Raw genomic sequence first — 25174 nt, 5'->3', positions numbered from 1 at the left:
GGCGGACTTTGCTTCTTTCCTCCGCTTTGAGCAATTAATTAAAGGATACTGACAGCTACAGATTTATATATATATATATAGTTCTCATCTCCACAATTGCTTCCTTTTATTCATTGGTATATAGTTATTAAGATCATGGTCATACACCTCATCATTTTAAATTATTCATAATTATAACTGATCTTTAATTTCTATAAGTTAATAACAGATAGTATATCATAATCATGATTGTAAATTATATACTGTAACTATAATCATAGTTAATCATTATTTCCATGATTGATTTACATTTATACTCATAACTAGAAAAAATCTAACTCTGCATGAGGAGACTAACGGCCTGCGAGCTTCTATTGGCTGATAAGCATCATGTGACCAGGCTTCTATTAGCTAATGCATTTTGGGAATATCTTAGGAACGGTACGTGCTAGAGAGCTGAGACCCGTTCTAAAACCTTTCCGGACACCTGATGTACCTGTGTGCCAAATTTTGTGATTGTAAATGTGATGCAGTGCGGATTCCTTGTATCCTTCAGGAGATAAAAATTCTATGTTGCGCCATTCCTCTGGGTGTTATGTTACCATTCTACTTGTCAATGGGGTGTGCCATTTTATTGGCAGCACTGACTTTTCTTGCCACTTTTTTGAAGCTCAAAAAGTTGCAAATTTTGGCTCAAATATATAAATTAATATGCACCACAATTTACAACTTTTTAATGCCAAAGTAATGGAGTAAAAGCCTCCATGGTATCTAAAATTTCTGCATTCTCTCAAATTATTAGTTATTGTATTATACATTTCTGCTTTTTAAAAGCAGTTTTTCAACAGCGGTGAATTTATAGATTTTCTATACTCTTGTTTTTTGTTGGCTTGTTATATGTCTTGTAGAGAATATTCACAACAGCCAATAGGTCAGTAAAGCAAAGACAACTCACAAGATTTGCCCATTACTCTTCCGACTGATGCTCAAGCCAAAAGGATCAGCGATGACTTTGACATCATACTGCATATTAGTAGGTAGACTTTTAGCCTGCGACCCCAGTCTTTCAATAGGAACTTCATAGCGTTTTTTAGCAGGATCCTTAATCTAAAGACACAAAAAAACGAAAAAGGTAAAGTTAAAATGTACGATGAGCATACAAATATTGGTTTGATGTCTTAAAAATGTTTCTATAGTTAGACTGTGAATACTCTGGAGACAGTTTAGGTTTACGGACCATTACCAATCTGAGTATTCACAATGTACCTTTAGGAAATCTGGATTTTGGCATCCCAAACAGTGATGGCCAGTTCGCAGTGTTCACCCGCGAACACATGCGGGCTGCCATCTTGACTCACAAGTCCAGCGATGCACAGGTAAGCCCTTACCTGTGCCTGTGCCGCGAGCCGGTCTGATACAAATGCGGCCACCAGGAGCAGGCAGTTCAGAGAACAGCCCGATGAAGGCCCCCGGCGGCTGTTCTCGGTACTGCCTGCTCCCGGTGACCGCATTTGATTTCAGACCGGCTCGCGGCACAGGTAAGGGCTTACCTGTGCATCGCCGGACTTGTGAGTCAAGATGGCAGCCCGCATGTGTTCGTGGGCGAACACTGCGAACTGGCCATCACTGATCCCAAACCCAATCCAATAAATCACACAGTTACTCTCTTAATTATCAAAGGGTCTATGTGTTTTTAAGGGTCTATGTGAATAAGGCCTTGTGCACATGGCAAAGCCAAATGCACAAGACTGTATAGCAACTCAAGGAGCATGGGCTACCATTTGGCACTCCAGATGGTGCTACATTTTACCTTCTAAATGCAGTCCTTCTGGAGGAGAGTTACATTTGCAGGAAGGAGTAGTCCAGAATTCCTTCTCAACATTGTGCAAATCTCAGCTACAGGAAGGTGATTGCTTCTAAATGGGTGAGCTATAGTTTCCGCAATTAAAGGGTCCACTTACTTTTTTCCTTGTTTAATCAATTTGCTCAGTAAAGGATATAAATGGTAGAATAGTTTGTATGCTACTAGTTTACTGTATTTTTGGACTATAAGATAGACAGGACTATAAAACCCACCTAGGATTTGGAAAAGGAAAATAAGAAATGAATAAAGCTTTAAAGGGGTTTTACAACATTTAGATATTCATGACCTATCCTTAGGATAGTTCCTCAGGATCACATAAGTGGGGGCCCAAATCCCGGCACCTTCGCGGTCAGAACTAACATAGCTCAGTACACTGTGTAGTGGCAGGAAAATATGCTGCAAGCTGAGTCCCATTCACTTAGGATAGGTCATCAATATTGGAAGACTTTAAGGCTACTTTCACACTCGCGTTTGGTGCGGATCCGTCATGGATCTGCACAAACGCTTCCGTTCAGATAATACAACCGCATGCATCCATTCAGAACGGATCAGTTTGTATTATCTGTAACATAGCCAAAACGGATCAGTCTTGAACACCATTGAAAGTCAATGGGGGATGGATCAGTTTTCTATTGTATCAGATTGTGTCAGAGAAAACGTTTTGGTGTCCGCCTCCACAGCGGAATGAAGGCGGAACGGAGGCAAACTGATGCATTCTGAGTGGATCCTTTTCCATTCAGAATGCATTAGGGCAAAACTGATCCGTTTAGGACCGCGTGTGAGAGCCCTTAAACAGATTTCACAAACGGAAACCAAAACGCCAGTGTGAAAGTAGCCTTATAGGGCCCCAATATCACATCAGTGGGGGTCCAACTGCCGACACTTCAGCATTCAGTTGATAGGAGAAGCCATAGCGCACCAGAACTAGCACAGCTCTGTACACTGTAGTGGCAGGGAAATGTACTGCAAGCTGAGTCCCATTCACTTAGGATAGGTCATTGATATTGGAAGACCCCTTAACCCCTTGGATACCAGAGTTTTTTTATTTATTTTTGCATTTTCATTTTTCTTCCCTATCTTCCTTGAGCCATAACCTTTTTATTTTTTGCAGTTGTACTTTCTAATGCCACTATTTAATATGGCATACAATGTAGTGGGAAGCAGGAAAAAAAAATCCAAATGGGGTGGAATTGGAAAAAAACCACAATTCCTCCATCGTTTTACGGGTTTTGTACCTACGGCATTCCTTTTGTGGCAAAACTGACCCATGCCTTAATTCTCTGGGTCAGTATGATTACAACTATACCACTTATGTATAGGTTTTTTATGTCTAAATAGTGTAAAAATAAATTAAAACTTACATCACCATATTCTGACCCCCATAACTTTTTTATAGTTATATCTACTGAGCTGTGTAGGGGCTCATTTTTTGTGGGACGATCTATAGTTTTTATTTATACCATTTTGATCACATTTTATTACAATTCTTTGGGTAAGAGAAGCAATGAAAAAATGGTGAAGTGGCCATTTCGACCATTTTTTTCCGTTACGTCATTCGCCATATTGGAAAAATATTTTTATATTTTAATAGTACAGGCATTTTTGGACACTGTGATGCCCATGATGTTTATATTTTTTGTTATTTATGTATTTATTTTTTTATTCTACAGAAAGGGGATGATCTCTTTTTTATATATTTTTTGCAAATTTTTTACTTCTTTTTATTGTTTTGTAGCTCGTGTTCGAGGCTAAAAGACTCACGATTTTTTTTATTTATTCTGTACTATTATTTTTCATAAAGATCCATACTGGTACTAGAATTGCTCTTTTCTTATGTTGGTCTGCCACCTGCTGGCCAAAATAAGAATTGCAGCTCCAATACCCTGGGCCTCTTCAGAGAGACCCAGCGTATTGAAACCAATTACCGGCATCCTCATTGGCCGCAGGGGATGCTGCTAAGAAGCCAGAAGCGTGAGCTTCTGGGTTTTTAGCTTTTAGATGATGTGATCACACTTGATCACAGAGTCTAAAGGCTTTATTTACCGCAATAGCAGAGATTCACCAGCCATGGTACCCGCTGCCCATGCGAGCGGGCACCATGTTTACCCATCACTCCAGAGCCGTACATGTACGGCGCTGGTAGCGAAAGGGTTTATTATCATCATGATGTCATAAAATATTGTTTCAATACAGAGCTTGATTTGTTTGTGTCTCAATGATAATTCCAAACATCTACCGTATGTCACCTTGTACTCATAAATACTTACAGTGAAATGCATTCTGTCATCTGTCTCGAAGAAAACATCAAGCTGCAGAAGCATTAAATCGTTGGGCATGAAAGTTTTGGTAGTGCGTACAAGTGATAAAGAATATCCATTTGCGGTGTGGGTAAAGTTGACTGCTTTGTAGCTTGGGTAGTTGACAGGGAAAAAACATGAGGGTTGTTCATGTTCTGGTTCTTTAATATAACAGCACCCACGCGCTTCACATTCATCTTGGTTTAAAGTCTTTTCTGGAGCACAGTCAAATCGGTTTGGAGGTTCTAGACGACATTTTATAAGGTCAGGGTCTTCTCCAAAACATACTGTACAAAGTAGTAGAAGCAAATATAGCCTCCACGTTGTGTTCTTACAAACAAACTTCTTTCTTCCTTCAGAAAAATCCAGCATTCTTTCTGAAAGTCAGCACATACATTTTACATAATGAAAATACCAGAATTTATGAAAATTCATAACATGACTAAGAACTGTTTAACCCCTTATGGACAGGGCTCATTTTCACCTTATGGACCAGGCCATTTTTTGCAAATCTGACCAGTGTCACTTTATGTGTGAATAACTTTAAAATGTTTTTACTTATCCAGGCCATTCTGAGATTTTTTTTTCGTCACATATTGTACTTCATGACACTGGTAAAATTGAGTCCAAAAAATTAATTTTTATTTATAAAAAAATACCAAATTTTGCAAAAATTTGGAAAAAGTTGCCAATTTCCAAGTTTCAATTTCTCTACTTCTATAATACATAGTAATACCTCAAAAAATAGTTATTACTTTATATTCCCCATATGTCTACTTCATGTTTGGATCATTTTGGGAATGCCATTTTATTTTTTGGGGATGTTACAAGGCTTAGAAGTTTAGAAGCAAATCTTGACATTTTTCAGAAATTTGCAAAAACCCACTTTTTAGGGACCAGTTCAGGTCTGAAGTCACTTTGTGAGGCTTACATAATAGAAACCACCCAAAAATTACCCCATTCTAGAAACTACACCCCTCAAGGTATTCAAAAATGATTTTACAAACGTCGTTAACCCTTTAGGTGTTCCACAAGAGTTATTGGCAAATGTAGATGAAATGTAAGAATTTCAATTTTTTGGGCAAATTTTCCATTTTAATCCATTTTTTCCAGTTACAAATCAAGGGTTAACAGCCAAACAAAACTCAATATTTATTGCCCTGATTCTGTAGTTTGCATAAACACCCCATATGTGGTCGTAAACTACTGTACGGGCACACGGTAGGGCGTAGAGGGAAAGGAGCGCCGCGTGGTTTTTGGAAGGCAGATTTGAACTGGTTTATTTACACCATGTCTCATTTGAAGGCCCCCTGATGCACCCCTTGATTGGTACTATTTCAGGGTGCATATGAATTTTTGATCACTTGGTATTACACTTTTTGTGATGTAAGGTGACAAAAAATTGGTTTTTTAACACACTTTTTTTTTTTTTACCGTGTTCACCTGAGGGCTTAGATCATGTGATATTTTTATAAAGCAGGTTGATACGGACACGAAGATACCTAATATGCCTACTTTTTTTTTTTTTTTTACATTTAACACAATAAAAGCATTTTTTAGTGTCCCCATAGTCTGAGAGCCATAGTTTTTTTTTTGTGGGTGATTGTCTTAGGTAGGGGCTCATTTTTTGCGGTATGAGGTGAAGGTTAGATTGGTACTATTTTGGGGGCCATACACCTTTTTTATCGCTTGGTGTTGCACTTTTAGTGATGTAAAATGACCAAAAATTTTTTTTTTAGCACAGTTTTTATTTTTATTTTTTTATGGTGTTCACCTGAGGGGTTAGGTCATGTGATGTATTTATAGAGCTGGTCGATACGGACGCGGCGATACCTAATATGTCTACTTTTCTTTTTTTTCCCTATTTTTTTATTTTTTTATTACTTTATTTTGGGAAAAGGACGCTTTGACTTAACAGGTTAATGCGCCGGCATCAGTGTTTTCACTGATGCCGGTGCATACAGCAGGGTTCCGGCTATCAGTGACTGCCGGACCCCTGCAGCTGATCTGGCTCCTGCACCAATCAGCCCACCGTAATAGTACGACGCTGGGCGGCAAGTCACGTCCCGCTGCGCCGTACTATTACAGTGCTGGTTTTAGCTCTGTTGTTATGTCTGTAAACTTTTTTTTTTGTCTGGAAAACCTGCTGTGTCATTGCCATTGAGTATCATTGAAGCTCTAATGTAAGTCTATACCAGACGGGAGCTGAAACAATGTATCTGTTTGTGCTGAGCTTCTCCACTCCACCCCTCCCACTAGAAGGTTCTAGTTTAGCAAAAACTGTATATAAGGAGAGCAGTCAGAGCCCCTAGTTTGCTGCAGTTAGGGACCAGTGCTTGAAAGAGGAGACTCTGCCAGACTACTGAGTGACCAGAAGAAGACGCTGAGACGGGGATACGCTGCCACAGACCCTGGATCACCAGCCTTGGACCAGGATACCAGCATTCTGAAGAGAGAGAGGGACAGCTAGCTCAGGCCTTTCCTCAGCATCAAACCCTTCTTCTGCCAGGGAGGAGACTGGAGAAGACAGCCCAATGCCTCGCCTGTATTGTTTTGTACCTAAATTCCTCCAGTAAAGAAGCACAATGGTTTACTGCAGACCCTGACTCTCTGGACTTATTTCCTATTGGGGTGCACCACGCCTTACCATCCCTTCCGGAGAGCAGCAACAATAGGGGACACCTCGACGGTGTCTGGGGGACCCAGCGTTGGGGCCACCCCAAACCCGGCCACTGCACAGGCATTTCCCAATTCAAAATCAAGGCTACAATAACAGAGCCGCTGTTTAGCCCATTGACTGGGAGTTTAAGTGCACAGCTATCTCCGGCAGCAAAATAGAATTGAGCAATAGTGCACGTGCGTGTCCACCTCTCCTCTCCGTTATTGTGGTCAGCAGGGGCCCCAGCGATCAGACCCCAAATCCTGTGAATAGTGGATAAGTACTTTTAACAGGAAAAGCCCCTTTGGTTGCATTCACATCTCCATTTTGGTGATCTGGCTGCCTGATCCAGCACAGATCGTGGCTGTTGGCCGGACAAAAAAAACATTGGTTTATGACCGGCTGAAGCCCGGCATTTAGGCCGGAAATCAAGCAGATCACCGCCGAACCTCATTGCAATCAATGGGGATCCAGCAGTGAACTAGAGGATACAGCAGGCTGCTCTGTGCTGGAACAGCCTGACAGATCTCCAAACGGAGGCCTTAGGCTGCACAACCAAAGAACGCTATGTTGCAGTGCAGCGATTGAATTGAATGAGGTCTCAGTGCGACTCACAAGTTGCTGCAACCTTGACCCTAAAATGATAGAAAATTCCAACACTGCTGGATTTTTGCAATTCCTGGGTCAAGGTTGTGGGCATTTATGAGTTGTACTGCAATCTGATTCAGTTCATTCAATGGCTGCACTGCTACGCAGCGTTCTTCAGTTGTGCAGCAGGTGTCGCGCCTAAGGTCGCCATGTAGCCAAAGCTTTAATCAAGAGTAGAGTTGAGCGAACCCGAACTGTAAAGTTCGGGTTCATACCGATCTTTAGCTTTTTTTGGACCCGGACCCGAACATTTACATAAAAGTTCGGGTTCGTGTTCGGTGTTCGGCGATTTTTATGGCGCTTTTTGAAAGGCTGCAAAGCAGCCAATCAACAAGCGTTTAACTGTGTGCCCTTAGAAGCCATCACAGCCATGCCTACTATTAGCATGGCTGTGATTGGCTAACTGCAGCATGTGACCCAGCCTCTATATAAGGCTGAGTCACGTAGCGCTGCACGTCACTCTGCTATTCTTAGTGTAGGGAGAGGATGCTGCTGCTGTCAGGGACAGATCAGGGATAAATACTAAGAAGAACTGCCTTATAACTCAGCAATCTCAATCCAATATGTTTTGTGGGTGCAGTGCACAGTTTTTTTAAGCCTGCACTGAGCCAACTTCTGTTGAAAACGCATTTTTTTTTTACTTCAGTTTGTCACTATGAATACCTAATCGGCAGCCATTTTATGCAGACATGCTAGTACAGCACTATCTATCTGCATGTCTGCTAGTCCAGAAATACAGCTTTTTTGCTGACTGTGCTTAAAAAAAAAAATATGAAAAACACTAGTCCCTTTTAAAATGAGCCCACTCAAAGAGCCGTATTTAACTATGTAGGCTAGTTAGATATGACCAACTGATCAGGCTCGCGGTTGCGAGAGATGCACATTATAATGCCTTGATCTTTGCATAATTTTCTGCCTTTTTTCTTTCTTTCTTTCTTTCTTTCTTTCTGTTGTCGTTTTCGTTTTTGTTTCTTGTCATTTTTATGTTTTTCTACTTTACCAGATATTTACAATTCAGCTGTATTAAAGTTGTACTAAGCAGCTCTATACAATGTAATAACCTGGAATACACTGTAGTGCCTTGCCTCTGCATACTCAGGTTTAACATTTTTGTATGCTAAAGTAATGTATTATGACAGATATGTACTTTCGCACTGATCTTTGTATACTGATCATTCTGGTTAAATGAAAATATTCAATAAAAACTTATTGAACGATAAAAAAAAAATAATAATTATATAGTGCACCAGCACTATCTGCATGTCTGCTAGTCCAGAAATACAGCTTTTTTGCTGACTGTGCTTAAAAAATATTTTGTTTCATATACTGGTCATCTTTGATTACACGTGCATAAGTGACTGTCACATTTAGGCCACAAATACGGCCATTAGGTTACTGCGTTTAAAAAAATAATAATTTTGTTTCATATACTGGTCATCTTTGATTACACGTGCATAGGTGACAGTCACATTTAGGCCACAAATACGGCCATTCGTTTACTGCAGTTGAAATAAACCGTGTGTTCATATACTGCTCATTTTGAATTTAACGTACATAGAATACAGTCACATTTAGGCCACAAATACGGCCATTTATTTACTGCGGTTGAAATAAACCGTGTGTTTATATACTGGTCATCTTTGATTACACGTGCATAGGTGACAGTCACATTTAGGCCACAAATACGGCCATTCGTTTACTGCGGTTGAAATAAACCGTGTGTTCATATACTGCTCATTTTGAATTTAACGTACGTAGAATACAGTCACATTTAGGCCACAAATACGGCCATTCGTTTACTGCGGTTTAAATAAACCGTGTGTTCATATACTGCTCATTTTGAATTTAACGTACATAGAATACAGTCACATTTAGGCCACAAATACGGACATTCGTTTACTGCGGTTGAAATAAACCGTGTGTTCATATACTGGTCATCTTTAATTACACATGCATAGGTGACAGTCACATTTAGGCCACAAATACAGCCATTCGTTTACTGCGGTTGAAATAAACCGTGTGTTCATATACTGATCATTTTAGATTTAACGTACATCGAATACAGTCACATTTAGGCCACAAATACCGCTGTCATATAGAGTTAAAAAATTAATAAATAATTATTTTTAACATACTTAACCAATTTTTACTTTGCTTTGTAAATGCTAACTATGAGGCAAACATCTAATAAGGGATGCGGTCATGGTCGCGGTGGTGGTGTTGGTGCAGCCTCTGGTGCAGGGAGAGGACGTGGCCGTTCTGCCACAGCTACACGTCCTACTGAACCTACTACCTCAGGTCCCAGTAGCCGCCAGAATCTACAGCAATATTTGGTCGGGCCTAATGCCGTTCTAAGGATGGTAAGGCCTGAGCAAGTACAGGCGCTAGTCAATTGGGTGGCCGACAGTGGATCCAGCACGTTCACATTATCTCCCACCCAGTCTTCTGCAGAAAATGCACAGGTGGCGCCTGAAACCCATGCCCATCAGTCTGTCACATCACCCCCGTGCATATCGGGGAACCTGTCTGAGCCTCAAGTCATGCAGCAGTCTCTTATGCTGTTTGAAGACTCTGCTGGCAGGGTTTCCCAAGGGCATCCACCTAGCCCTTCCCCAGGGGTGGAAGACATAGAATGCACTGACGCACAACCACTTATGTTTCCTGATGAGGACATGGGAATACCACCTCAGCACGTCTCTGATGATGATGAAACACAGGTGCCAACTGAGTCGTCTTTCTGCAGTGTACAGACCGAAAAGGAGGTGGAAGACGATGCAGGGGACGATGAGGTCCTAGACCCTACATGGAATGAAGGTCGTGCCACTGGTTTTCAGAGTTCGGAGGAAGAGGCAGTGGTGAGACCGAGCCAACAGCATAGCAAAAGCGGGAGCAGGGTGCAAAAGCAGAGCAGCCGTCGCCGAAACAGTTCGCCTGCTACTGGCCACCGCCACCAGGGACCGAGCACACCAAAGGCAGCATCAAGGAGTTCCCTGGCATGGCACTTCTTTACACAATGTGCTGACGACAAGACCTGAGTGGTTTGCACGCTGTGCCATCAGTGCCTGAACCGAGGCATTAACGTTCTGAACCTTAGCACAACCTGCATGACCAGGCATCTACATGCGAGACATGGGCTGCAGTGGAGTAAGCACCTTCAAAACCAAGAAAGGGCTCAGGCCCCTCCTGCTCCCTCTTCTGCTGCTGCCTCGGCCTCTTCCTCTGCCTCTGGAGGAACGTTGGCATCTGCCGCCCAGCAAACAGAGGATGTGCCACCAACAACACCACCTCCGTCACCAAGCATCTCCACTATGTCACACGGAAGCGTTCAGCTCTCCATCTCACAAACCTTTGAGAGAAAGCGTAAATTCCCACCTAGCCACCCTCGATCCCTGGCCCTGAATGCCAGCATTTCTAAACTACTGGCCTTTGAAATGCTGTCATTCAGGCTGGTGGAGACGGACAGCTTCAAACAGCTCATGTCGCTTGCAGTACCACAGTACGTCGTTCCCAGCCGCCACTACTTCTCCAGGAGAGCCGTGCCCTCCCTGCACAACCAAGTATCGGATAAAATCAAGTGTGCACTGCGCAACGCCATCTGTGGCAAGGTCCTCCTAACCACAGATACGTGGACCAGTAAGCACGTCCAGGGACGCTATATCTCCCTAACTGCACACTGGGTAAATGTAGTGGCGGCTGGGCCCCAGGCGGAGAGCTGTTTGGTGCACGTCTTTCCGCCGCCAAGGATCACAGGGCATCATTCTTTGCCTCCTCTTCCTACTCGGCTTCCTCCTCCTCTTCTACTACCTCCTCATCCGGTCAGCGACAGACCTTCACCACCAACTTCAGCACAGCCAGGGGTAAACGTCAGCAGGCCGTTCTGAAACGGATGTGCTTGGGGGACAGGCCCCACACCGCGCAGGAGTTGTGGTGGGGTATAGAACAACAGACAGACGAGTGGTTGCTGCCAGTGAGCCTCAAGCCCGGCCTGTTGGTGTGCGATAATGGGCAAAATCTCGTTGCAGCTCTGGGACTAGCCGGTTTGACGCACATCTCTTGCCTGGCGCATGTGCTGAATTTGGTGGTGCAGAAATTCATTCACAACTACCCCGACATGTCAGAGCTGCTGCGTAAAGTGCGGGCCGTCTGTGTGCGCTTCCGGCGTTCTCATCCTGCCGCCGCTCGGCTGTCTGCTCTACAGCGTAACTTCAGCCTTCCCGCTCACCGCCTCATATGCAACGTGCCCACCAGGTGGAACTCCACCTTGCACATGTTGGAGAGACTGTGCGAGCAGCAGCAGGCCATAGTAGAGTTTCAGCTGCAGCACGCACGGGTGAGTCGCACTGCGGAACAGCACCACTTCACCACCAATGACTGGGCCTCCATGCGAGACCTGTGTGCCCTGTTGCGTTGTTTCGAGTACTCCACCAACATGGCCAGTGGCGATGACGCTGTTATCAGCCTTAGGCCCCTTTCACACGGGCGAGTATTCCGCGCGGATGCGATGCGTGAGGTGAACGCATTGCACCCGCACGGAATACCGACCCATTCATTTCTATGGGGCGGTTCACATGAGCGGTGATTTTCACGCATCACTTATGCGTTGCGTGAAAATCGCAGCATGCTCTATATTCTGCGTTTTTCATGCAACGCAGGCCCCATAGAAGTGAATGGGGTTGCGTGAAAATCGCAAGCATCCGCATGCAAGTGCGGATGCGGTGCGATTTTCACGCATGGTTGCTAGGTGACAGTCTATTCACTGTATTATTTTCCCTTATAACATGGTTATAAGGGAAAATAATAGCATTCTGAATACAGAATGCTTAGTAGGTGATCAATTGAGGGTTAAAAAAAAAAAAAAATAATTAACTCACCTTCTCCTCTTGTTCGCGTAGTTCCCGGTCTCTTCTTTACTTCTCAAAAGATGAACTATCGGCTAGGACCTGTGGTGACGTCAGATCACATGCTCCAATTACATGGTTCATCACCACGGTGATGTACCATGTGATTGGAGCATGTGATCTGACGTCACCAAAGGTCTTTTAGCCCACAGCTCATCATTAAAGAAGTAAATAAGAGACCGGGAACTACGCGAACAAGAGGAGAAGGTGAGTTAATTTTTTTATTTTTTTTTAACCCTCAATTGATCACCTACTAAGCATTCTGTATTCAGAATGCTATTATTTTCCCTTATAACCATGTTATAAGGGAAAATAATAAAATCTACAGAACACCTAACCCAAGCCCGAACTTCTGTGAAGAAGTTCAGGTTTGGGTACCAAACATGCGTGATTTTTCTCACGCGAGTGCAAAACGCATTACAATGTTTTGCACTCGCGCAGAAAAATTGCGGGTGTTCCCGCAACGCACCCGCACGTTTTCCCGCAACGCCCGTGTGAAAGAGGCCTTACAATACCATTTCTATGTCTCCTTGAGAAAACACTTAGGGCGATGATGGAAGAGGATGTGGACCAGGACGAGGAGGAGGAAGAGGGGTCATCTCTAACACTTTCAGGCCAGTCTTTTAGAAGTGGCTCAGAAAGAGGATTTTTGCAACAGCAGAGACCAGGTACAAATTTGGCCAGCCAGGGCCCACTACTGGAGGACGAGGAGGAGGAGGATGAGGAGGAGGATGGGGATGAAGCATGTTCACAGCGGGGTGGCATCCAAAGCAGCTCGGGCCCATCACTGGTGCGTGGCTGGAGGGATAGGGAGGACGCATACGATACGCCTCCCACAGAGGACAGCTTGTCCTTACCTCTGGGCAGCCTGGCACACATGAGCGACTACATGCTGCAGTGCCTGCGCAATGACTGCAGAGTTGCCCACATTTTAACGTGTGCTGACTACTGGGTGGCCACCCTGCTGGATCCCCATTACAAAGACAATGTGCCGTCCTTAATTCCCTCACTGGAGCGTGATCGGAAGATGCACGACTACAGGCGCACGCTGGTAGACGTGCTCCTGAGAGCATTCCTGACTGACCCCGGGGGACAAGTGGAAGCACAAGGCGAAGGCAGGGGAGGAGAAAGAGGTCGCCAACGCAGCTGTGTCAGCGCCAGCACCTCAGAAGGCAGGGTTAGCATGGCCGACATGTGGAAAAGCTTTGTCACCTCGCCGCAACAACCGGCCCCAACTGCTGATATGGAGCGTGTTAGCAGGAGGCAGCATTTGAACAACATGGTGGAACAGTACCTGTGCACACGACTACACGTACTGACTGATGGTTCTGCCCCATTCAACTTCTGGGTCTCCAAATTGTCCACATGGCCAGAGCTTGCCCTGTATGCCTTGGAGGTGCTGGCCTGCCCTGCAGCCAGTGAACTCTCTGAACGTGTATTTAGCACGGCAGGAGGCGTCATTACAGACAAGCGCAGCCGCCTGTCCACAGCCAACGTGGACAAGCTCACGTTCATTAAAATGAACCAGGCTTGGATCCCACAAGACTTGTCTGTACCTTGTGCAGAATAGACATTTATACCACCATCAAACATACATTCTTGTACTCAAGTCAAGTGGAATGATTCTTTTTTTTTTTTTTGTCCCAATATTTTGGGGGCTACCTACCCCAATAAAAAAAAAAAAAAAAAACATTGTTGGCTGCCTCCTCCTCATCTATTGCTGCCTCCACCTACAACACCACATTCACCGCCTCCTCAACCTCCGACTCCATATCCACCTCCTTCTCTGAGTTGCAGGTTAATAATTTGTAATTTTTAGTTATTTTATTTTAAGTTATTTCCCTATCCACATTTGTTTGCAGAGCAGTTGCCATGCTCTTAAGCACATTTTACTGCCTTTTACATCCCTCTAGCCTTTTCAAGGACTATTTTAGAGCCATTTTAATGCAAAAAAGTGCCAATTTTAGTGCCCTAATTTGAAAAAATTCTTATTTTCAATTGTCGTGTGACATTTTACCATTTTTGGCGTATACAAACCCCTGCTGTGCCTGGGTGACAGGGGCCTAAAACTCTCAAAATCCCCTGTTCTATTGCTGGGTGACATGAACCCCTTTTTGCCGTGAATGAACCCCTGCTCTGCATTGCTGACAGGGAACTAAATTTAGTGAAAACATCTGTTACTGATCGGAAGATGCGCGACTACAAGCGCACGCTGATGATAGCATTCCCACCTGACAGCAGGGGCACAGTGGAAGCAGAAGGCGAAGGCAGAGGAGGAGGAAGAGGTCGCCAATGCAGCTGGGGCACCGCCAGCACCTGAGAAGGCAGGGTTAGCATGGCCAAAATGTGGAAAAGCTTTTTCAGCCTTGGAGGTGCTGACCTGCCCTGCAGCCAGTGTATAGTGTGAACGTGTATTTAGCACGGCAGAGGGCATGATCACAGGCCGCAGCCAATGTGGACAAGCTTACGTTTATTAAAATGAACCAGGCATGGATCCCACAGGACTTGTCCGTACCTTGTGCAGAATAGACATTTATACCAGCCTCAACCATCCATTCTTGTACTCAGGTGCACTTATTCTTTGTTTTATTTTGTTATATGTCCCAATATTTTGGGGGATACCCCAATTTAAAAATAAAAAACAACACAAATCAGTGTTGGCTACCTATTCCTCCTTCACCGCCGCTTCAACCTACACCGCCACATTAACCTACATCGCCACATCCACCCATCCACCGCCTCCTCAACCTCCTACTCATAGATCCAGATTTTTATTTTTTATTTTTCTGTATTTTATGTTATTTTAAGTCATTTCCCTATCCACATTTGTTTGCAGAACAGTTGTCATGCTCTTAAGCACATTTTGATGCCTTTTGCAGCCCTCTAGCCCTTTCCAGGACTATTTTAGAGCCATTTTAGTGGCCAAAAGTTTGGGTCCCCCTTGACTTCAATGTGGTTCGGGTTCGGCGTCAAGTTCGGGTCAAGTTCGGGGTCCGAACCCGAATTTTTTTTTCAAGTTTGGCCAAACCTGTCGAACCCAAACATCCAGGTGTCCGCTCAACTCTAATCAAGAGCTGAAATATTTGCAAAAGTCACTTAGTTATTTTTGTGAACTAAAAGTGACACTTTGGGCCAATCTACTAAATTAAAAATTAAAAATCATGCCAGTGCACCTATATTTTTGCTTAGTTTTATTTTTCTCTCGTCATTCCCCTTTTGATACCATTTCACCAGGATCTGACAGTAGAAAATGATGGTGCCCAAGCATACATGAAGCACGTGATGTGCTCATGCACAGGGGCCCTGGAAGCACCCGTCCTTTTATTTTATACAAAGTCGTCCTAAGGTGTGTTTTAATTGTCATAAGATATCTTTATAGTGGTCAGAGATCAGTTTTCCAATAGAGAGCTCCAAATCCCCAGCTTCCTGTGACATATAGGGCATTCAGGTCAATCTCATTCACTTTAATAGAGCTGAGCTGAAATATTAGACACAAACCATAGCCTAACGTGTATTTTAGTGACTGAATGCATGTTTTCATATAACTCCATGTTGTGCCATTCCTTTATTATTCCTACTATAAGTTTATGAAGGAATTTCCAGCAATCTGCATTAAAGGTCTAACTAGGTACTACCAGTTGGGGGGGGGGGGGGCTGACACTGGCAGCACTGATTAAATAGTGTCAGACTGTGTAGGGGGACCCCCCCCCAACTGGTAGCACCCAGCTGGACCTTTATTGCAGAATGCTGGCAATTCACTCATAAACTTCAAGTAGGAATAATAGAGGAATGGACAACATAGAGGTATACACACAAAATTATTTCGCAAAGTAAGCCAAGCTAACCATAGGTGATATAGAGGTCAGACACCGACTTTATCAACCCAGCCTAAGCGAGTGTGACAGATTTGGTGGATCTTAAAGGGGTTTTCCACAAATTTAATATTGATGACCTATCCTCAATATATCGGCGGGGGTCAGATAACTAGCACCCCCGCTGATCAGCTGCTAGTAATCGACAGTGCAGTAGTGACCAGGTGTAACTACAAGCCTTACCATTCTTTTCAATGGGCAGCTTGGTCCTATTCAAGTGTATCCCATAGAAGTGAATGGGACAGCTGAGATGTAATTACACCTGCTCACCACTGCACTGTCTATGGCGAGCATGGAGCGCAGCCTTCCCCTCAACCAACTGATCGCGGGGGTGCTGAGTGTCGGATCCCCGCCGATCTGATATTGATGACCTAACCTGAGGATAGGTCATCAATATCAGATTGCAATTTTATTGTCTATGTATTTCATGGCAATTATTTTGTAATTTTAAAACCAATAAAGAAATAACAAAACATAAAATAACTACAAAATACAGTTTTCTTCAATTTTGGTTTGCTTTTTGGGTTAGTGGTCTCGGTATGGTGTTTTGTTTTTTTCCCTTTTCTCATCGTCGGGATAGGTCATCAATATCATATTAATGGAGGTTCGACAGACGGGACCCCCGTCGATCAGCTGTTAGAAGAGGGCGACGCTCTGTAAGTGCTGTAACCTCTTCTATGCTAGGTGACGTCACCGTGCATCGGTCACATGGCTTATTTGTAGCTCAGCCCCATAGAAGTGAATGGTGCTGAGCTGCAATATCAAGCACAGCCGCTATACAATGTATGGCGCTTTGCTTGGAGAAATACCAGGAGCCAGCTGCGCTCACCAGAACTCCAGTGAACGCGGTGGCTCCTTGTATCAGCTGATTAGCGAGAGTGCCGGGACTAGGACCCCTGCCAATCTGATAATGATAAACTATCCAGAGGACAGGTCATCATTGTCCATTCCTGGATAACCCCATTAATATTGTTTTTTATTTTGTTGACTCTAACTGAGGCTGACATAATAGACCCAGTTATAGGGAAAACAGCCTCACTACAGAGCTAATCAGGGTGTGCTTTGACTCAGAAGCCTGTGCAGTTACTAGGCACCTTAAGATGACAAAACCCTGAGACAGGAGAAGGAGGAAGCGTTATTTCTGCTGCCTGATCTGTACGCAAAGCAGGTGGAGACTAGCTGCTATTATATCTCCCATACTCTGCATATGGAAAAAACAGGAGACTCTGCTCCCTAACTCTCACCCACTCACTTAGAAGAAGCAGCAGTACCTTGTAGGAAGCAGTAAGGATGAGAAAACTCAGATTTTCTCTAACTTGGATCCTCTTCTTCTCCCCTTTTTCCTCCATAAATTTCTATAAGCAGCATATAATCTGAATCCTCTGTGTGCTGACAGTCCATTTTGGGAGACCAAGACAAGTTTAGCAGAGCATTCAGAGTGAAAACTTTAGTAGGGGGAAGGTGGGGCTGATATGTGGACAAAGAGGAATTTTACTCTTATAAGATTTATGCAAGGTTTGTTCAGAGTTTAGTGTCTATTTAGTTGTATTTACAGGTATGTTCAAAATAATAGCAGTCAGAGATCACTAACTTGATCAATCACTGTTTTTAGTAGGAATGATATTTCTACATGGCAAATAATTTACTAGTAGGTGTAGTAGAGTAATAGACCCTCAGTCATGACATGCATGCTGATGATTCTGTGTAATTCAGTCACTTATTGAAAGGGGAATGTTCAAAATAATAGCAGTGTGGAGTTCAATTAGTGAGGTCATTTATTCTTTGAAAAACAGGTGGCAATTATTGCCCTTATTTAAGGAAGGAAGGCAGCAAACGTTGTATATGCTGGTTACAGTGCATTTGTCTCTGAAATTCTGAGGAAAATGGGTCATTCCAGACATTGTTCAGAAGAACAGCGTACTTTGATTAAAAAGTTGATTGGAGAGGGGAAAACATATAGAGAAGTACAGAAAATGATAGGCTGCTCAGCTAAAATGATCGCAAATGCTTTAAAATGGCAACCAAAACCTGAAAGACTTGGAAGAAAAACTACCATTCAAATGGATAGAAGAATAGCCAAAATGGCAAGGACTCAGCCAACAATCAGCTCCAGGAAGATCAAAGAAGGTCTAAAGTTACCTGTGAAATTAGAAGACGCCTATGTGAAGCCAAGCTATCTGCAAGAAGCCCCCGCAAAGTCCCACTGTTAAAAAAAAGACACGTGCTGAAGAGGTTACAATTTGCCACAGAGCACATTGACTGGCCTAAAGAGACATTTTGTGGACTGATGAAAGTAAGATTGTTCTTTTTGGGTCTAGTGGCCAGAGACAGTTTGTCAGACGACCCCCAAACACTGAATTCAAGCCACAGTACACTGTGAAGACAGTGAAGCATGGTGGCGCAAGCATCATGATATGGGGATGTTTCTCATACTACGGTGTTGGGCATATTTATCGCATACCAGGGATCATGGATCAGTTTGAATACATCAGAATACTTGAAGAGGTCATGCTGCCTTATGCTGAAGAGGAAATTCCTTGAAATGGGTGTTCCAACAAGACAACGACCCCAAACACATCAGTAAACGTGAAACATCTTGGTTCCAGACCAACAAGATTGACTTTATGGAGTGGTCAGCCCAATCCCTGGATCTTAATCCAATAGAAAACTTGTGGGGTGACATCAAAAATGCAGTTTCTGAGGCAAAACCAAGAAATAGAGAAGAACTGTGGAATGTAGTCCAATCATCCTGGGCTGGAATACCTGCTCACAGGGGCCAGAAGTTGGTTGACTCCATGCAACACAGATGTACAGCAGTTCTCAGAAACAGCGGTTATACAACTATTAGTTAAGTGATTCAAAGGAAAGCTAAATCTTCAAACATTTTTCAGTTTATATAGTGAATGTTTGAGTTTGTAAAGAAGAATACAAACATTGCTATTTTATTGAACAGCCTAATCACTTTTCTTCAATTTTTTTTAGAGGAATAACACAAATTTGATATATTTTTCTTCATGATTTGATTTGGAATAGAATGTGTAGTGTTCCCAATGCATTTGAGTGTATGGAAATAAAAGCTATTAGAAGGATTTTGAGCTTTATTCACTTTTTTAAACACACTGCTATTATTTTGAACACAACTGTATCTACAGTTACCTACTATTTGGAAAACGTTGTAACAATCTTAACTACATGATCAGTGATTTTAGTTATAAAACCAAAACAACCTCACAAAAAGTAAAGGTTCTGTCAATTTTCAACTTATCCTGCTGTTCATTTATATTAATAAATAATCACTTGTGTGAACAATGCTTTTACTTGGCTTACATATTAGTCTTTATAGTACAGAGGTCAATAGATTAATTATTGATGAGTGCAAAAATGACCCTGCACACTTACTTTTCATAAACGTACCAAAAGCAATCACTGAAGATATTGCTATCAGCTTTCACGAGACATTGTAAAAATAAATATTGTATACTGTTTAACAGTTATTAAAAAACACATCAGAACAGAACCCATTCCGCACTTATACAGCAGTATAATATTATTTTGGATGAACATACCGTTCCAAGCTTCACCTGTTCTGACCTGTTCTCTTCACCTGTTCTGACACCTGCTTACTGTTACAGAAGTTCCTTTAATAGTAGAAGATCATGTGACAACCCAGGAGGGAAGTCTTGGAGAGGTTAAACTGCGTGAAAGCTAAAGCATAGGGAACAAATCTGTAATGATAAACAGATAATATAAACATATCTATATCTATTCTGACCAGATAACCTGCGCCTGTCTCAAAAACTCCCCATTTTCTATTGAAATACCATAGATCGCTGAGTACAAGTGCTTGGCAAGCTCAAGCAGCCACATAGAGCTGAATGGCTGGAAGCATACATATGTGACTGCCACTCCATTCACACTGGGGAGCACAGGCTCCTATTCTCATGATTGGCAGTTGGACCCCGATGATCAGACACTTATCCACTATGTGTCACGGCTGTATGTGAGCAACAAGAGTATACACAGTAAAAAGAATTACTGACCGGACCCAAACTAGGGAGGATAAAGGGTGACCCCTGTCAGACCCTCAAAGCTCTCCCTATGCTGCTAAAGCACATGCCCGGATCCAAATGGCGGAACGAGGCATGCCCACGTACCTAAGACTGATGACCACTGTAACCCCTACAATAGTGGAAGGGGCACGGCCACCGGTGCCCTGCTCAGTATATGGAGGGAACCGTGGCCACCTCAGATCCAGTCAGAAAATAAGCAGGTACACAACAATGTCTGCACACTTAGCTGAAGGTGCTGCAGCCGCAGAGAAGACGGATCCAAGGACAGCTGGCAATATCCGGAGTGCTTGCTGCAGCAAAACACAGGTCCAGTGAACTGATAGCTACAAGTGAAGATACTCAAGCAAGAGCTACAACTGAAATGAGAAATATAATCCACGCCCTACAATAGGAGGAGGGGTGATTTAAAGGCAGGGAAATCAACCGCAGGAGGAACAGCTGGGAGGAAGGAAACAGAAAGTAAAGACTTCATCACAGGGGCGGAGAAACAGAGCAGTGAGAACTCCTCCAAACTCTAGTAGTGACATCATCACAGGGGTGGAGAAACAGAGCTGTGAGAACGTCTCAAAGCTCTGGTAGTGACACTATGAAGCCACGGTGGGTATCTACACACAGACTAGCCCTATGGAATGGGGTTAATTTGCAGTTGAATCTGCTGCATGAGAAACTACAGATCCAGAAATCTGAGGGTCACGCTATGTGTATTCATTTGCAGATTTTGTGGCCAGTACACATGTATTTTGTTGTGTGAACATTGCTGTAACCAGGGCCGGTGCAAGGATTTTTGCCAACACAAGCGAAGCTACATTTTTCACTATTTTTTTTTTAACAAAATCAGTCAGTGCTAAGGCTACATTCACATCTGCATAGTAGGCTCAGTTCAGGGCTTTCGTTGTAGGGTTCGTCAAAAATAGCGGAGAGAAAACTCCTGCATGCAGAACTTTTTTCTCCGCTAAAAAATGTCCTCCCGAGCAGAAACTGAATGGATTCCATTATAGTCAATGAGATCTGTTAAGCTTCGTTCCTGTGTAAGGGATCGCTCTCTCTCAGGGGGTAGCAATCACAGACTTCTTCGCAGACAGTCCAAACTGGTGCTTTATTGTGCCACTTCAGCACAAGCATCAAAATAAACACCTGCCCATCTGTTGTTTCCCTGACTCACCTCTAAGCACAGCTTATAGACCGGGTCTTAAGTTCCAGCCCTTAGCAGATTCGCTCATGGAACACAAGTCCAGATAGGGAAGAGATCCAGCTACACGTAGCCTCATGGCCCCTCAGACCTCCTGGCTGAGACCACCCAGAGCCTCTGTTTCCAAAAGGGTTGGTTTTATCTCTCCTTGATTACAGCAGGCCTCACCTGTGATGACCTCAGGTAAAAGACAACACCCATACTGGATGGGTGTGGACTGGCAAATCCCGCTACCAAACCTATCCACCAGTCCAAATGAAATCCAGCCCAGAACAAAATGTAAACAAAACTGTCTCCGCAAACTACGCTTTGCTGAAACCCCTGCAGCTTTATGGATTTTATTTATCTCACCCAGCTGATGTATCTGGGTGGGATGTACACGCCTTCCAGCACTCATACTGTACACATCACCACACCTGTTAGGCTATTTTCACACTCGCATTTGGTGCGAATCCGTCATGGATCTGCACAGATGGATCCGCACCAATAATACAACCACCTGCATCCGTTCAGAACGGTTCCGTTTGTATTATCTTTAACATTGCCAAAACGGATCTGTCTTGAACACCATTGAAAGTCAATGGAGGACGGATCCGTTTTCTATTGTGCCAGATTGTGTCAGTGAAAACGGATCCGTCCCCATTGACTTACATTGTGTGCCAGCGTTTTGGTGTCTGCCTCCAGAGCGGAATGGAGGCGCAACGGAGGCAAACTGATGTATTCTGAGGGGATCCTTATCCATTCAGAATGCATTAGGGCAAAACTGATTAGTTTTGGACCGCTTGTGAGAGCCCTGAACGGATCTCACAAACGGAAACCAAAACGCCAGTGTGAAAGTAGCCTTAGTTACAGGCACTTCCATTACAGGTGAAACTCAAAAAATTAGAATACCGTGAAAAAGTTCATTTATTTCAATCAATTATTGGAAGCCAAAACCAGGAAGCCTCTACTTCTGGTTTTGTCTCAAAAAACTGATGAAAATAACTGACCAAATAACTCATGTGTGAACTGGGCCTTAGCTGTAAGCCATAATCATTATATATACAAACTGAAAAGACTAGCGTGGTATTAGCAGGAGGTGCTCAAACCCACATGCAGTCGTGCATATATATAGGGGAGCAAATCCTGCACTTGTGGCCCGTTGCTAATGGCAATCCCCAGCAAAATGCATACGGTGGAGGATGCCCGCGGCGAACCACAAGTACCACAATAGACATCCTACACAAGGTAACAAGTGCGGATGTGATAATTAATATAACAATATAACAAAATAATAGCAAAGACAGGTGCACGCTGCAATCTTACTAAACCGCCTTTTTTTTTCTCCTCTTTAAAATGGCAGACTTGGTTCAGTGCAGGAATTGTTGTGCATTTATTTCATGTTCCACTCTTTGGAGATTCGGATGCTGTCAGATCTGTAGACAGTTCTCCTTACTGCAGCAGGAAATTGCATTTTTGAAATCTGAAATATTTAAATTATCTGTTAAACAAACTCCAGCTAGGACTTCTGCAATGCCACTGCCACAGAGGACCCCCAGAAATGGCAGATGGGTTAATGTAGGTTCTGGAAGACTTAGAGTGGTGGATAGAAGACATGTCCCACAGTCGGTGGTTCTCCATAATTCATTTGCAGCACTCTCAGAATGTAAGGACAACATGGATATGGACTCAAGCACAGAGGGTGAGAAACCATCGACTCCTATGTCTAATGTATGCAACAAAAAAGATAAAGTGAAGTCTCAAAGGAAGCAGCTGTTGCTGGGTGATTCAATCATAAGAAGTGTGGAGCTTAAAGAAAATGGTTTTGTGAGATATCTCCCTGGGGCTACTGCTAGAAGAGATAGAAGACGTATTATTAATATTGTTAAGCAAGCAAGGCAGGAAGGGGACTTGGATGTTCTTGTCCATCTAGGGACAAATGACCTGGCTTGCAATGAAGTGTCAGAGGTGAAAAAATCTTTTATCACACTTGGTAATGACGTACAGGATTTTGCATCCACCATTTCATTTTCTGAAGTTCTGCCTGTGCATAATGTTCAGAATGATAGGCAGAGGCGCATAAAGGAGTTCAACATATGGCTTGGTAAATGGTGTCAAGAGCAAGGATTTGGCTTTGTTTCTCATGATAGCTCTACTTGGAATAGAAAGGAACTGTACAAAAAAGATGGTTTGCATCTTTCTCTCAAAGGAACAAATGTACTTAGTGAACAACTCCAAGAATTTGCGAAAGAGTATTTAAACTAGGAAGGGGGGGCAAAAGAGTGAAAATAAAAGAGTCCAATTGCCCCCCGAAACAATGCCAGAACAGGTCAGAAGCACAGAGGTTAAGAAATGATAAGCTCAGAGTCCTGTCTACAAATGCTCGCAGTTTAGGTAAAAAAATCAATGAACTTGGGTCAATAATGGCATCTGAGAATGTAGATTTAGTGGCTGTTACGGAGACATGGTTTAATGAAAGAAATGACTGGGACATAACCATACCAGGGTACTCTTTATACAGAAGAGACAGAGAAGGCAAGAAAGGAGGAGGAGTGGCCCTGTATGTGAAAGATAGCATTAAATCTAACCTAATACAAGTTGGTGAGGCCAACATAGAGTCAGTTTGGGTTACGTTGCAGTTTGCTAACCATGCAGTAACTCGTGTAGGTGTGATATATAGACCACCTGGTCAAGTTAAAGAACTAGATGATCTACTAGTTGAAGAAATAGCTAAAATGACAATGAAAGGAGAAGTTATCATTATGGGAGATTTCAATCTTCCAGATATAAACTGGAAAACCAAAATAGCAAGTTCTACCAGGAGTACAGATATTCTAAATTCCCTACTGGGGTTATCTCTACAACAAGTGGTTGAGGAGCCAACCCGGAGGGAGGCCATTTTGGATTTGGTATTCACAAATGGGGATTCGATATATGATGTCATTGTAGGCGAAACCTTGGGATCTAGTGATCACCAGTCAGTGTGGTTTAATATAAGAACTGTGAAAGAGTCCCACCACACAAAAACAAAAGTTTTAGATTTTAGAAAAACAGACTTTTCAAAAATGAAATTAGTCATAAATGAGTCCTTATCAGACTGGAACGGATTACATGGAGTCCAGGAGAAATGGGACTACTTAAAAGGTGCATTATTGAAGACAACAGAAAATTGCATTAGACTTGTCAGTAAAAGCAAAAAAAGGAAGAGACCACTGTGGTACTCAGCAGAAGTGGCCCAAATCATTAAAAATAAAAAGCTAGCATTTTGTAATTATAAAAAAAACCAGAGCAATGAAGATAAGGAAATCTACAAGATTAGGCAGAGAGAGGCCAAGCAAGTTATAAGAACTTCTAAAGCGCAGGCAGAAGAAAAACTAGCTCAGTCTATGAAAAAAGGGGATAAGACATTCTTCAGATATATAAATGAAAAAAGGAAATTAAAACAAGGAATAACTAAATTAAAAACAAAGGACGGAAGGTATGTAGAAGAGAATAAAGGGCTAGCCGACTGCCTTAATGAATACTTCTGCTCAGTTTTTACAAAAGAAAAAGGAGAAGGACCTCCACTAGAAAGGATGACTAATAAATCATTTGATGCATGTATCTTTACAGAGGAAGATGTTCTAAGTTTGCTGTCTAAGGTGAAGACAAATAAGTCACAGGGGCCTGATGAGATACACCCAAAATTATTAAAAGAGCTTAGTGGTGAGCTGGCAAAA

General features: G+C 43.0%; 1 protein-coding gene across 1 annotated transcript in view; it reads right to left on the bottom strand.

Moving 5' to 3' along the window:
- The window catches only part of LOC121003350 (lysosomal alpha-glucosidase-like), a 74311-nt gene extending 54470 nt beyond the window's left edge, over positions 1–19841 (bottom strand). Inside the window, exons 1-3 of the mRNA XM_040435119.1 lie at positions 19784–19841; positions 4111–4517; positions 935–1086 (exon numbers count right to left, since the gene is read on the bottom strand). Coding sequence (XP_040291053.1) covers positions 935–1086; positions 4111–4512 — 554 coding nt within the window. The 5' untranslated portion in view covers positions 4513–4517; positions 19784–19841. The remainder of the gene's footprint in view (positions 1–934; positions 1087–4110; positions 4518–19783) is intronic.
- Between the last annotated feature and the right edge of the window lie 5333 nt (positions 19842–25174).

Source organism: Bufo bufo, chromosome 6 (genome assembly GCF_905171765.1).
Source record: "Bufo bufo chromosome 6, aBufBuf1.1, whole genome shotgun sequence".
Lineage (NCBI taxonomy): Eukaryota > Metazoa > Chordata > Amphibia > Anura > Bufonidae > Bufo > Bufo bufo.
The sequence above is the reverse complement of the archived record's forward strand: the minus strand, read 5'-3'. Positions and strand labels throughout refer to the sequence as shown.